This window comes from Malaya genurostris, chromosome 3 (genome assembly GCF_030247185.1).
Source record: "Malaya genurostris strain Urasoe2022 chromosome 3, Malgen_1.1, whole genome shotgun sequence".
Taxonomy (NCBI): Eukaryota; Metazoa; Arthropoda; class Insecta; order Diptera; family Culicidae; genus Malaya; species Malaya genurostris.
In genome coordinates this window covers 180,907,524-180,919,671 of record NC_080572.1, presented here as the reverse complement: position 1 = coordinate 180,919,671, position 12,148 = coordinate 180,907,524, and the positions used below count along the sequence as shown (strand labels likewise).

Here is a 12,148-nt window from a genome sequence, read left to right as displayed (position 1 = left end):
CGGAGGACGATGAAGAATGTGGACAACTAAGTATGAATTGTTTGTAAAACGACATTGTTGGGATGTTTATACTTGCAAATGCGGTTTTTTTTGTTCACTGCGACGGACTGTTTTGGGCAAATTTATTCCTCGGGATCCTCTTTAGTGGGCTTTCGACGTCGGGCGTGTTCGCATTAATGTGTGGAAGTTTTGGTAAATTGTGCAAAGTGCAGTTATTTGATTGATTTACTGTGAGGTGGTGATGGATTGTGAAAACATCAAAATCGATACGTCAGTAATCTTCCTAACAAACTTATTCCTAGTTACTTTGCCTACTAGTGAAAATCTCGGAAGGGAATATGATCAATTTTACGGATAACTGTTTGGTGTTTCTACACAATTTCAACGGTTTTTGCAGAATCGTAATGAACAACGTAAACGAATCTTGTCACAAGATTGCCTTGATAATGCGTGCATGGATGATATGCTTCTACGATAAGGTTGGTTATTTTTGCGTGATATTTGCTTATGTTGTTTTGAATTGTAGTGATACTCAATGAAAGCACTTATCTTTTTCGTAAATTCAGTGTTATGGTTTGGAGAATAATAATAATTACCTTCCATCACATTCCACAATTGTCGACATAGATCTTGTTGAGCGTTGAATTCCCGACGGGTAGGAGATCCTCCCGAAAGGCTCCTTCCGAAATCGCATTGATGCAAGTTTTATTCTAGAAATTTGGACTAAAAAGCCCCATATTTCAGAGCAGTTTATTATACAGCAGAGAACAGAAAGATTACCCGATAATGCACCAACGTCGGCACAAGTGCTCCGAAGCCGTCTAGGAAGACTGAATGGGGCGGAAAGGTAATGAAAACGATTCTTTGGGAATGTCATGGTGTAATTTTCGTGAGCAACCTCGAAAAAAGGAAAAACACCATCGACAGCAAGTATAAGTGTGCATTATTGGAGCGATTGAAAACTGAAAAAATCGTGTTTTCGAAACAAAAAAGGATCGCATGAGTTCCATTTTGGAGTTCTGACCGCTACTTCCGGAACAGGAAACCAGGAACCGCCTAAGTTAGTATGTATGTATGTATGTATTTGATGCGCGTTAAGCAGACTTTTTCTGTTCTTCACGAGTCGAAACAAGGATGCTACCTCGGACCACTTCTTCTAATGCTATTCGTGAATGATCTATGCAGTAAATTGTCATCAGTTGAAGTGGTGTATGTGTATGATCTCAAAAAATATCGTATCATTCAGTTTGTTTTTGTTACTACGAAAGCTCATGAAGTTTTATGGCTCTTTTAACGAAGTACTCAAGACTTCTACGATGTGTTCTGTCTCTAGAATATTTACATCGCGCTTGTACGCAGTATTCTGGTGTGCTTGAATACGGAATAGATGAGTTTTCATTCAGTGGCTCTTTGTTTATAATTCGCTGACTAGTAACATTGAATGACCCATGCTATTGGGAAAAAATAATTTCAACGTTCTGGGTAGATCATTGTGGAGAGCGGACTTTTCTTCAAAGCTCCATTCATCGCATACAATGCTGCTATAACAGTCCCATGGATATGCGTTATCACCGTTTCAATAGTGAACATCTGAAATGAAAATATTGTTGAGCATAAAAGTGTAGTTACATAGACAATATCTACGCGATAGGCTAACTTTAATCGAAAACAATAAGGAAACATAAACATATGAGATATATTCAAACATAAAGCACTCCTTATCCCGTTTCGGAACTGGAAGTCGCATTCGATTGAAACAGCATATAAATCGATGAAGCCTTAATACCTTTCATTTTAATTCATTCTTGCATTTATAAAAACCGTCCTAGTCATCTCTGAGACATTTACGTAAGCACAATTCTGGAGTATTATACCGCTACTAAGAAGATTTTCCTGTTGTTCATCGTCACTTCTGATGACGAATTAAAATTTTCAGTCAGTCGGTGTTGAACAGTCGTTCGCACCGCACGCGTATAGCTCTTGGCTCCTGGAATTTTTTTCTGGCTACCTAGAGTTTCATTGATTCAAGGCTTCAGTCTTTTTCAAGGCTACCTGAATCACTAACTAAGTGACTAAGTGATACAAAGAGTGATATTAGAGTGACTAAGTGATACAAAGAGTGATATTAGAGTGACTAAGAAATTAATCAGCCTTTTTTAAGGCTAGCTAGGAGTCTAATCGAAGACTAATTTAGCCTAGTTAATTTAATTTAAAATTTCATTAATTTCAAAAATGCCTGCGTCCAACCGGAAAGGCAACAAGCCTAAGGCTAAAAATAATTCAATACGGAATAAATCACAATCCGTTATTCAACATTTTTCTAATAACATTCACGATCTTATAGAATCTGAATGTAAAAATAAAAGACAACGGACGGATTTCCCTTCCGCTGATCCTATGCCGTCTAACAATATTTACGAGATTCTTCCTGAATCCGATTGTAGCGACATAGAAGAAAATTCTTCAAAAATTCCCAAAATGGACGCTTGTCGTTCTGGGAAGAAACATCAATCTATGCCACCAGTGACGGTGATGATTTCCGACTTCAAAGCATTCCGTACTGAGCTTTCTACTTTTCTCCCGGAAGTAAAAGTCTCATTTCAAATCGGACGAAGAGGAGAATGTCGAGTCTTGGTGGATGGATTGGAAGATTACGAACGTCTTATTCGATATTTGTCCGAAAAACTTCATAAATTTTATTCATATGATATAAAATCAGACAGACCCTTCAAGGCTGTCTTGAAAGGATTATCAAATGATCAAAGTATTGATGAAATTAAAAATGAACTAAAAGAATTGCTTGGTTTTGCCCCTTCCCAAGTAATACTTATGAAAAAAAGAGCGAATGGTACTTCTAAACCACGCTCTGGAATTTCCCATGAACTTTACCTAATACACTTCAATCGAAGTGATGTAAACAATTTGAAAACTTTAGAAAAAGTACGTTTCATTTCCCACATTAAAATTCATTGGGAACATTATAAACGGCATAATCGTATTGCTAACTTAACGCAATGTCGTCGTTGCCAAGGCTTCGGCCATGGAACCAAAAATTGTCATATGGATATACGGTGTTTGAATTGTGGTAAATCGCATTCGAAAGACGTTTGTCCAATGAATGAAACCACTGATAAATTTTCATGTTCAAATTGCAATGGAAATCATAAATCCAATTATTTGAAATGTCCTGTCAGGGAAAAAATTTTAAACGCTCGTTCGCTTAGACAACAAGTCAAATCAACGACCTTAAATTTACAGAATATACCTGAAAATTCTTCTAAGGCACCTGCCAATTCGTCTTCTAACGAAAACAATTTATTGACAGGTAGATCGACCTCGTCATCATCTTCTTCTAATGTCAGTTATGCTGGTATATTAGGTAGAAATCTATCTCCTATTTCTTCTAATGTAAATAATCAAAACACAGGACCGCCTTGCAGTTCATCTTCTAACGAAAACAATTTATTAATAGGTAGACCGGCCAAATCATCTTCTTCTAATGGCAGTCTACCTACAAATATTCCTTCAATGCCATTCGCTTCTTTAAATGAAGTCGATTTAGGCGATATAACTGAAAATAAAATGATACCTACCTACAAGATCAACTTTTTCAAATGATCATCCAAATGAATTCGACTTCATCACTTTTTGAAGCATTTCAAATCGGATGGAAATTTGCAAATAATATTATAATGAATTTAAAATTTAACAGTGATGTTAAATAATTATTTGAATATTTTAAATTGGAATGCTCGATCTTTGAAATCGAGTGAAGATGAATTTTATAATTTTCTCAAAGTTCACAAAATTCATATTGCCATTGTGACAGAAACTTTTCTTAAACCAAATGTAAAATTGAAAAGTAATCCACATTATGTGGTTCATCGATTTGACAGGTTTACTGGAATTGGTGGTGGAGTTGCCATTTTTGTCCAACGGCAAATTAAACATCGAATTTTACCTTCTTTCAATACTAAAGTTATTGAAAGCTTGGGAATCGAAGTTGAAACCATTCATGGAATTTATTTCATCGCTGGAGCATATTTGCCATTCCAATGCACCGGCGAACAATTAAATTTCTTTAAAGGCGATTTGCAAAAACTTACAAGATATCGATCGAAATTTTTCGTAATAGGGGACTTAAATGCTAAGCATGTCCAGTGGAATTGTAGGCAAAATAACAGTAATGGTAAAATACTTCATAATCAACTCTCAGCTGGTTACTTTACAGTTCTTCATCCCAGTAATCCTACTTGTTTCTCTTCCGTGAAAAACCCGTCTACAATTGATCTGGTTCTAACAGATCAAAGTCACATTTGTAGTGAACCGATTACTCATGCTGATTTTGACTCAGATCATCTTCCTGTAACATTCAGACTTTCCAACGAAGCTATAATTATTCCAATTAGTTCTATTTTCAACTATCATAGAGCTAATTGGTTGGATTACAGATCTCACATTGAAAATCATGTGGATCATGAAACTATTTAAGAAAATTCTGCGGACATCGACACAGCAATTGATAATTTGAATCATTATATTATCGAAGCTAGAAATCTTTCAGTTCCCAAAGCTCAAACTAAATTAAATTCTCCTATCATCGATGACAATCTTCAACTGCTTATTCGGTTGAAGAATGTTCGTCGACGACAATATCAACGTTCTCGTGATCCTGCTATGAAAAACATAGTTAAGGATTTACAAAAAGAAATTAAACATAGATTTACTCTTTTGCGAAATGAAAATTTCGCTAAAGAAGTTGAACAAATTAAACCATATTCTAAACCTTTCTGGAAACTTTCTAAGGTTCTTAAGAAACCTCAGAAACCAATTCCTGCTCTCAAGGAAGGAAATCAAATACTTCTTACAAATGGTGAAAAAGCTCAAAAGCTAGCTCAGCAGTTCGAGAGTGTCCACAATTTTAATTTAAACGTTGTGAGTCCTATTGAAAATGAAGTCTCACTGAAGTATGATCATATTTCAACCCAAGTGTTATCACACGATGACATTTTTGAGACGAATTTTGATGAAATTAAATCAATTATTAGGAAACTCAAAAACATGAAGGCTCCTGGTAATGATGGAATTTTTAATATTCTTATTAAAAATCTTCCCGATGTTGCCTTGAGACTCCTGGTTAAAATTTTCAACAAGTGTTTTTCATTAGCTTACTTCCCAAAAAGATGGAAAAACGCTAAAGTAATTCCTATCCTAAAACCTGATAAAAACCCAGCAGAAACATCAAGTTATCGCCCAATTAGCTTACTTTCTTCTATCAGTAAACTTTTTGAAAAAATTATCTTGTTAAGAATGATGACTCATATAAATGAGAATTCAATTTTTTTACCAGAGCAGTTTGGATTTCGTCATGAACATTCAACTACTCATCAACTTGTCAGAGTAACGAACATGATAAAATCAAATAAATCTTCTGGGTTATCCACTGGAGTTGCTCTTCTAGACATAGAAAAAGCATTCGACAGTGTTTGGCACAAAGGTTTAATAGCAAAAATGTCTGATTTCCAGTTTCCTATTTATTTGATCAAAATGATTCAAAATTATTTAACTGATCGTACTCTTCAGGTTAGCTATCAGAATTGTAAATCTGAATTGCTACCCGTACGAGCCGGTGTTCCGCAGGGTTCGAGTGTAGCTCCAATCTTGTATAATATTTTCACTTCTGATCTTCCAAATCTACCCGTCGGTTGTCAGAAATCGCTATTCTGTGACGACACAAGTCTGTTAGCCACAGGTAGAAATCTAAGAGTGATCTGCAGTCGCCTACAAAGAAGTTTAAATATTTTCAGTGATTATCTGTCAAAATGGAAAATTAAACCAAATGCAGCAAAAACGCAATTAATTATCTTTCCTCACAAGCCAAGAGCTTCTTTTCTAAAACCAAACAATAATCACATTCTCAAATTGAATGGCTTGGAATTGACATGGTCTGATCAAGCTAAATACTTAGGTTTAACGTATGACAAAAAACTCACTTTCAAGGATCACATTGAAGGAATCCAGGCAAAGTGTAATAAATATATTAAATGTTTATATCCTCTTATAAACAGAAATTCTAAGCTCTGTCTAAAAAACAAATTGTTAATTTATAAACAAATTTTCAGACCAGCCATGCTTTATGCGGTACCAATTTGGTCAAGCTGTTGTTCCACCAGGAAGAAAACGCTTCAAAGGATTCAGAATAAAATTCTGAAAATGATTCTGAAGCGTCCTCCCTGGTTTAGTACAAATGAGTTACACAGACTCACAAATATAGAACCATTAGATGTAATGTCACATAATATTATAAGCAAATTCCGACAAAAATCGATGCAATCTTCAATTGAATCGATTCGCTCTCTGTATTAGTTAGTAAGTTAGTATATAAGTTCCTTTTCCCCATTACACAATACAAGTAGGTTTAGAATTTTCCCTACACAAAAATCTCAGAATTGCGGAAGCAAATGATGTCTTCATGGTAATAACCAAATCATATATATATATATATATATATATATATATATATATATATATATATATATATATATATATATATATATATATATATATATATATATATATATATATATATATATATATATATATATATATATATATATATATATATATATATATATATATATATATATATATATATATATATATATATATATATATATATATATATATAACAGGGCTGAAAAGTCACCACTTGTGGCTGAACACCCAATTTAAAATCTTAATAATTTAATTTTAACTCATATTCCAATAAATAGTTATTTAAAAAAAAAAAAAAAAAAAAAAAATTTCAGTACTCGTCTCTCTGTATTTGAAGATCCGGAAGATGAATCTCGAAGAAATTACATGGGATCACATGAGACTAGGACTCTTCATTTGAATATAAGTTAGTTCAAATCGGTTCAGCCATCTATGAGAAATCGTTGTTATATTATGAAATTTTTGTACAGTGAATATTTGAAATGTTATTTTTTTATTATGATAATAATTGTAACTAAATGGACCTGAAAGGTTAGATGAAATAACTAAGGCTGTGAACCATTTTGCGGTTAATTTTAACTTTTGGTTGAAATCTGACACTTGAGCGGTTATTTTGAGTCGAGTAGTTAAATTTAACTGAAACTGCGGCCCATTTCAAAATTTGACGGACGGAAAGTTATTTGGGTTTATTTTCCTCTGGAAATAATTTCAACTAAAGAATTAATATTAGAACTTTCTTTGCAAGATTTTTTTCAATGTCGGAAAATAACCATCGATCTGTCAAATAAACAACATCAAATAAACCGCTCGAGTGTCAGATTTTAACCAAATTGCTGCAGACATTGTGTTGTGCAGACTTTTGCAGACTTTCGAAAATCTAGTTTTTCGCAAACTTTCGTCAAAGTTTACACACTTTTTTTTTGCTCGCCCAGTCAGTTTAGTCATACTTTATACAAAAATAAAGAAATACTCGCTAACAACAGATTTTTTTCGGATATACAAACTTTTGCAACCAGGTCTGAAGATATTTTAAATTTTTACCTGACATCTCTGCTTTTGAAACAGAAGGTCAAATTCCACTACAGGGGTGTTGTTCGGCATAACAGATCGGCTGAAAAGTTCGTATCGTTTCTATGAGAGGGCGCCACTAGAATTAAATCCATACCATTTTCAGTCAGTACCAACCTTCAAAAGATATGTGTATAAATTTGACAGCTGTCTGATTATTAGTTTGTGAGATATTGCATTTTGAGTGAAGCTACTTTGGTTATTGTGAAAAAATGGAAAAAAAGGAATTTCGTGTTTTGATGAAACACTACTTTTTGATGAAAAAAGTGCCGCCGATACCAAAAAATGGCTTGATGAGTGTTATCCAGACTCTGCACCGGGCGAAGCAACAATTCGTAAGTGGTTTGCAAAATTTCGTACTGGTCATATGAGCTCCGAAGACGATGAACGCAGTGGACGTCCAAAAGAGGCTGTTACTGATGAAAACGTGAAAAAAATCCACAAAATGATTTTCAATGACCGTAAAGTGAAGTTGATCGAGATAGCTGACACCCTAAAGATATCAAAGGAACGTGTTGGACATATTATTCACGAATATTTGGATATGAGAAAGCTTTGTGCAAAATGGGTGCGGTGTGAGTTCACAATCGATCAAAAACAACAACGAATTGATGATTCTGAGCAGTGTTTGGAGATGTTATATCGAAATAAAACCGATTTTTTTCGTCGATACATAACAATGGACGAAACATGGCTCCATGACTTCACTCCGGAGTCCAATCGACAGTCAGCTGAGTGGACTGCACGCGATGAACCGAACCCAAAGCGTGGAAAGACTCAACAATCGGCCGGTAAGGTTATGGCGTCTGTATTTTGGGATTCGCATGGTATAATTTTCATCGACTACCTTGAAAAGGGAAAAACCATCAACAGTGACTATTATATAGCGTTATTAGAGCGTTTGAAGGACGAAATTTCAAAAAAACGGCCTTATTTGAAGAAAAAAAAAGTTTTGTTTCATCAAGACAATGCACCGTGTCACAAGTCGATGAAAACCATGCTGAAATTGAACGAATTGGGCTTCGAATTGCTCCCTCATCCACCGTATTCTCAAGATTTGGCCCCCAGTGACTTTTTCCTGTTCTCAGACCTCAAGAGAATGCTCGCTGGTAAAAAATTTAGAAGCAATGAAGAGGTAATCGCTGAAACTGAGGCCTATTTTGAGCAAAGGACAAATCGTACTACAAAAATGGTATCGAAAAGTTGGAAGATCGCTATAATCGCTGTATCGTCTCTAATGGCAATTATGTTGAATAATAAAAACGAATTTTGGCAAAAATATGTGTGTTTCTATTAAACGATACGAACTTTTCAGCCGAACTGTTACATCCAGTAAACACCTCTTTGTATCAACTTTCAGTAGATCAAAGCTACAATTTTATTTATTCTTAGAATATTATTAAATTTATACATACGATTTTGTGTTCCTGTTAATTTTCCTCCTGCAGATATCTTCCCTATCACCCTATCCCTATCGTCCTCTTGGTAGTGAGCAAGTTCAAATGAATAGAATTATAAATGGAGTAAAGTATTAAAAATTAAACTTGAAGGGGGAACCTATTAATTTATGTATATTCTGTAAATGATATTTCAGCTATCTAATTTGTCGTTCATCTATCATTTTGAACCAACTCGAATGTTTACATGAACCTCATTTAAAGGCCGCTCTCACACTATTGAAAGTGATATTTTGTTACTTCAAGAGATCAACTGACGGTGGTAAAACTGAGCTTCGATTGGAAGAGAAACGAGTGAAGAACTGAATGGTGCTCGTTGGTTCGTCAGCGAACTTTGTGTGTGTGTCAGAGTGTGAAGTTTATTGCAGTAGGGTGATCGTCAATGTGTTCCACATTCAGTTTCAATTGAATTGAATGAAGTTTTACTGCACTGGATGAAAGCACTCAAAGGCTCTGTTAAGTTTAGATTTAAATTAGTCAGTTCATCGAAGTGAATTGAATTTACTTAACATCTTTCTTCGTATTCATGGACAAAATTGATCAACAAGAAAACAGCTCAATGTGTTATTTAGTATGGTTTGGCACGAAAAAAGTCGTTGGTCGTTTAGTCTGTAACTAATAGAATTTATTTATTTTACTTCCGTCTATTCTACTGTCAAATTTGCTTGAAATGCTACTTGGAGTCGGCCGTGATGCCAGAGCAAACTTCGATGTCTCTTCTGACAGGTGTAATACCAAGGCTTTGTTTTTTGGCTCACAAATTCTCATCTCATGCTTCCTCTCGTTTGTATCATAACATTTCATTGAAAATGACATCAACTGAGTGCAATCACCTTCTGCGTCAGTAAAATATTTAGGAGGTGCGAAATGATTTGTATTCAGAGCTGCAAATTGTCAGTCATGTCAAATGATCTTGACAGACTGACTAAAATCATCGTCAACTGTAATCGGTACGGTCAAAGTGTCTGTCAAATGAGATACTCGATAGTTCAATGACCAAGTAGAAGTATACTCAGTCAAAGACAGGTGACGCATTTTGTTCTCTCTCTCATTCTCCTATTCCCTGTTGAAGTAAAAATAATCCATGAGAGTACTAACATAAACATAAATTGATAAAGTTCATTGTTCTTTGTAAAAAGTCATTGGATTTCTGAGTTTGTTGGTGTACATGAATTTAATTCAATGTTTATGCTGCTTGAATAATATTTAGTCACATCGTAACCAAGCAGTGACAGAATAAATGAGATAATATCAATCGCATCGGCAATCAATGAGCGTCCTGATGAGTATAATATCAAGAGAATTAAAGTTATGACAGATCGGTTCTCAGACACTCAATAGCGGCCTTTACACGAGCATTTAAAATGTCATTTTTAATGATGACTAACTAATGATGTAATTCAAATTTGTTAGAAATTTCGTCATTAGTGCACCACTACACGTTCATTAAAATGATATATTTTTTTACTAATGACATTTTTAATGACTCGTGTAAGGGCCGCTCATATATGATGATTGGTAGAGCCTGGTTGGCAGCAGTCCAGTGACATAAACTTTCCAATATTCGTCGTGCAAAGTTGCTCGTTGATAGTGACATTTAGCAGCTCTGTTTGTATTAGAGATGGGAAAAACCATTCGTTTCAAAGAACCGCTCAAAAATCTACGATCTCCCGAGAGAACTACTTCTGTTAAACTGTTTTTCGTTCTTCTGTAACTTTGTATATATCTATAATTTTTATAAAATGATATAAAAGCCACAAATTATATTTTGTAGTAAGCAGATTCAATTCAAATACTTTTTGCAGTACCAATAAGTACTATTTCTACCGATAATCATCCATTTCTGAGTAAATACGTACTTTTTTAAAGGTCGCGAATGTATGCAACTTCTATCAGATTCCTCAAACTTTCGATCATTCCGAAATACGCAGTTAATTTGTATACTCTCTTTAAAGAACTTCAGTTCACTAATTCTTTCAGAACTAGTTCCCTTGAATTGCCCATGTCTAGTTTTGTATGTTACAGCCTATTTGAAATTGCGGAAGTAATGAAAAGTTATTCAAATAGGTTAAGTAGTTTGGTTTGCGTACGTATTTCTAAAGTGTATTTAATATCGTTTTTAAGTTTGCTTGAAATTGAGTCTAATTTACCCTATTTGCCTATTTGGTTATTTGTCAACTCGATCTGCAACATTCTTTCTATTATTCATAGAAGGTACGCGCGAGTTCCAAATATTATTCTTTTTTTCATCCTATACAGATGCTACAAAATAGGTATCTTGGGTAAGAGCATCTGATTGGGCATAAATAAACTTTCTATTCTAATTATTAGCTCTTTATACTGGACTGTCAAGAATAATATTTAGATGTGAAGAAGTGTATTTAGATGTGTGCAATTTTATAAGGAGGATTTAGGTGGCCATGAGTCGGTAGAAAAAAATTGTGCATTATGTAAGTTTGAGGAATAAAAAAAATTAAAATTTATGGAAAAATGTTATTAATAAATTTAATTTGATGTGGCTCGCAGATATTTTTTTTAGTTTAGATCTTATTCCATGCAGATATTTGAAGCAATAAATTTAAAATAAAATATCTTCACATCTATGCATTCCATTAATTGTAAAATCTTTGAGTAGTCTTACGTTAACAAATCGAACCACCCTCTTTAAATTTTCCTAGAAATCTGAATCGCATACAAGATTTGGAAGAGGACATGCAGGCAGATTTTTTTTCATAAATACGTATATTTCATAGGCAATATACATAAGTTTTTCTCCGCCGTGGCATCCTCAATAAATAGTACTTTAAACCGAATACATTTCGAATATCATATTAGTATGTTGGTATTCATTAGTTAATCTAAACACTGGTTTTATCAAGCGATCTGCTATTATAAATTACTTTAAATAAAATACATTTATTTTGTACCTGACCTTATAACTATTTCAGGTTAGTTTTTATCAGTTCATCACATTTATTCATAAAATATAGCTGGCTATTGGTTGAACTCATGGAAGAGAAAGGGGTCTAACATAAAATAAAATTTTAATTGGAACTTCAATGGACTTAATAAATTGATAAAGAAGTTTCATGTAAGGAAGGTCACGCCAATCAAGAATGTCGCAAGCT

The 12,148-nt window shown here is 34.1% G+C and overlaps 1 protein-coding gene across 1 annotated transcript in view; it reads left to right on the top strand.

Annotated features, from left to right (window-relative positions):
• Positions 1 to 252: 252 nt before the first annotated feature.
• The window catches only part of LOC131434407 (uncharacterized), a 1,178,250-nt gene continuing 1,166,354 nt past the window's right edge, over positions 253 to 12,148 (top strand). The window contains exon 1 of the mRNA XM_058601081.1: positions 253 to 479. Within this exon, the coding sequence (XP_058457064.1) occupies positions 339 to 479 (141 nt within the window). The 5' untranslated portion in view covers positions 253 to 338. The remainder of the gene's footprint in view (positions 480 to 12,148) is intronic.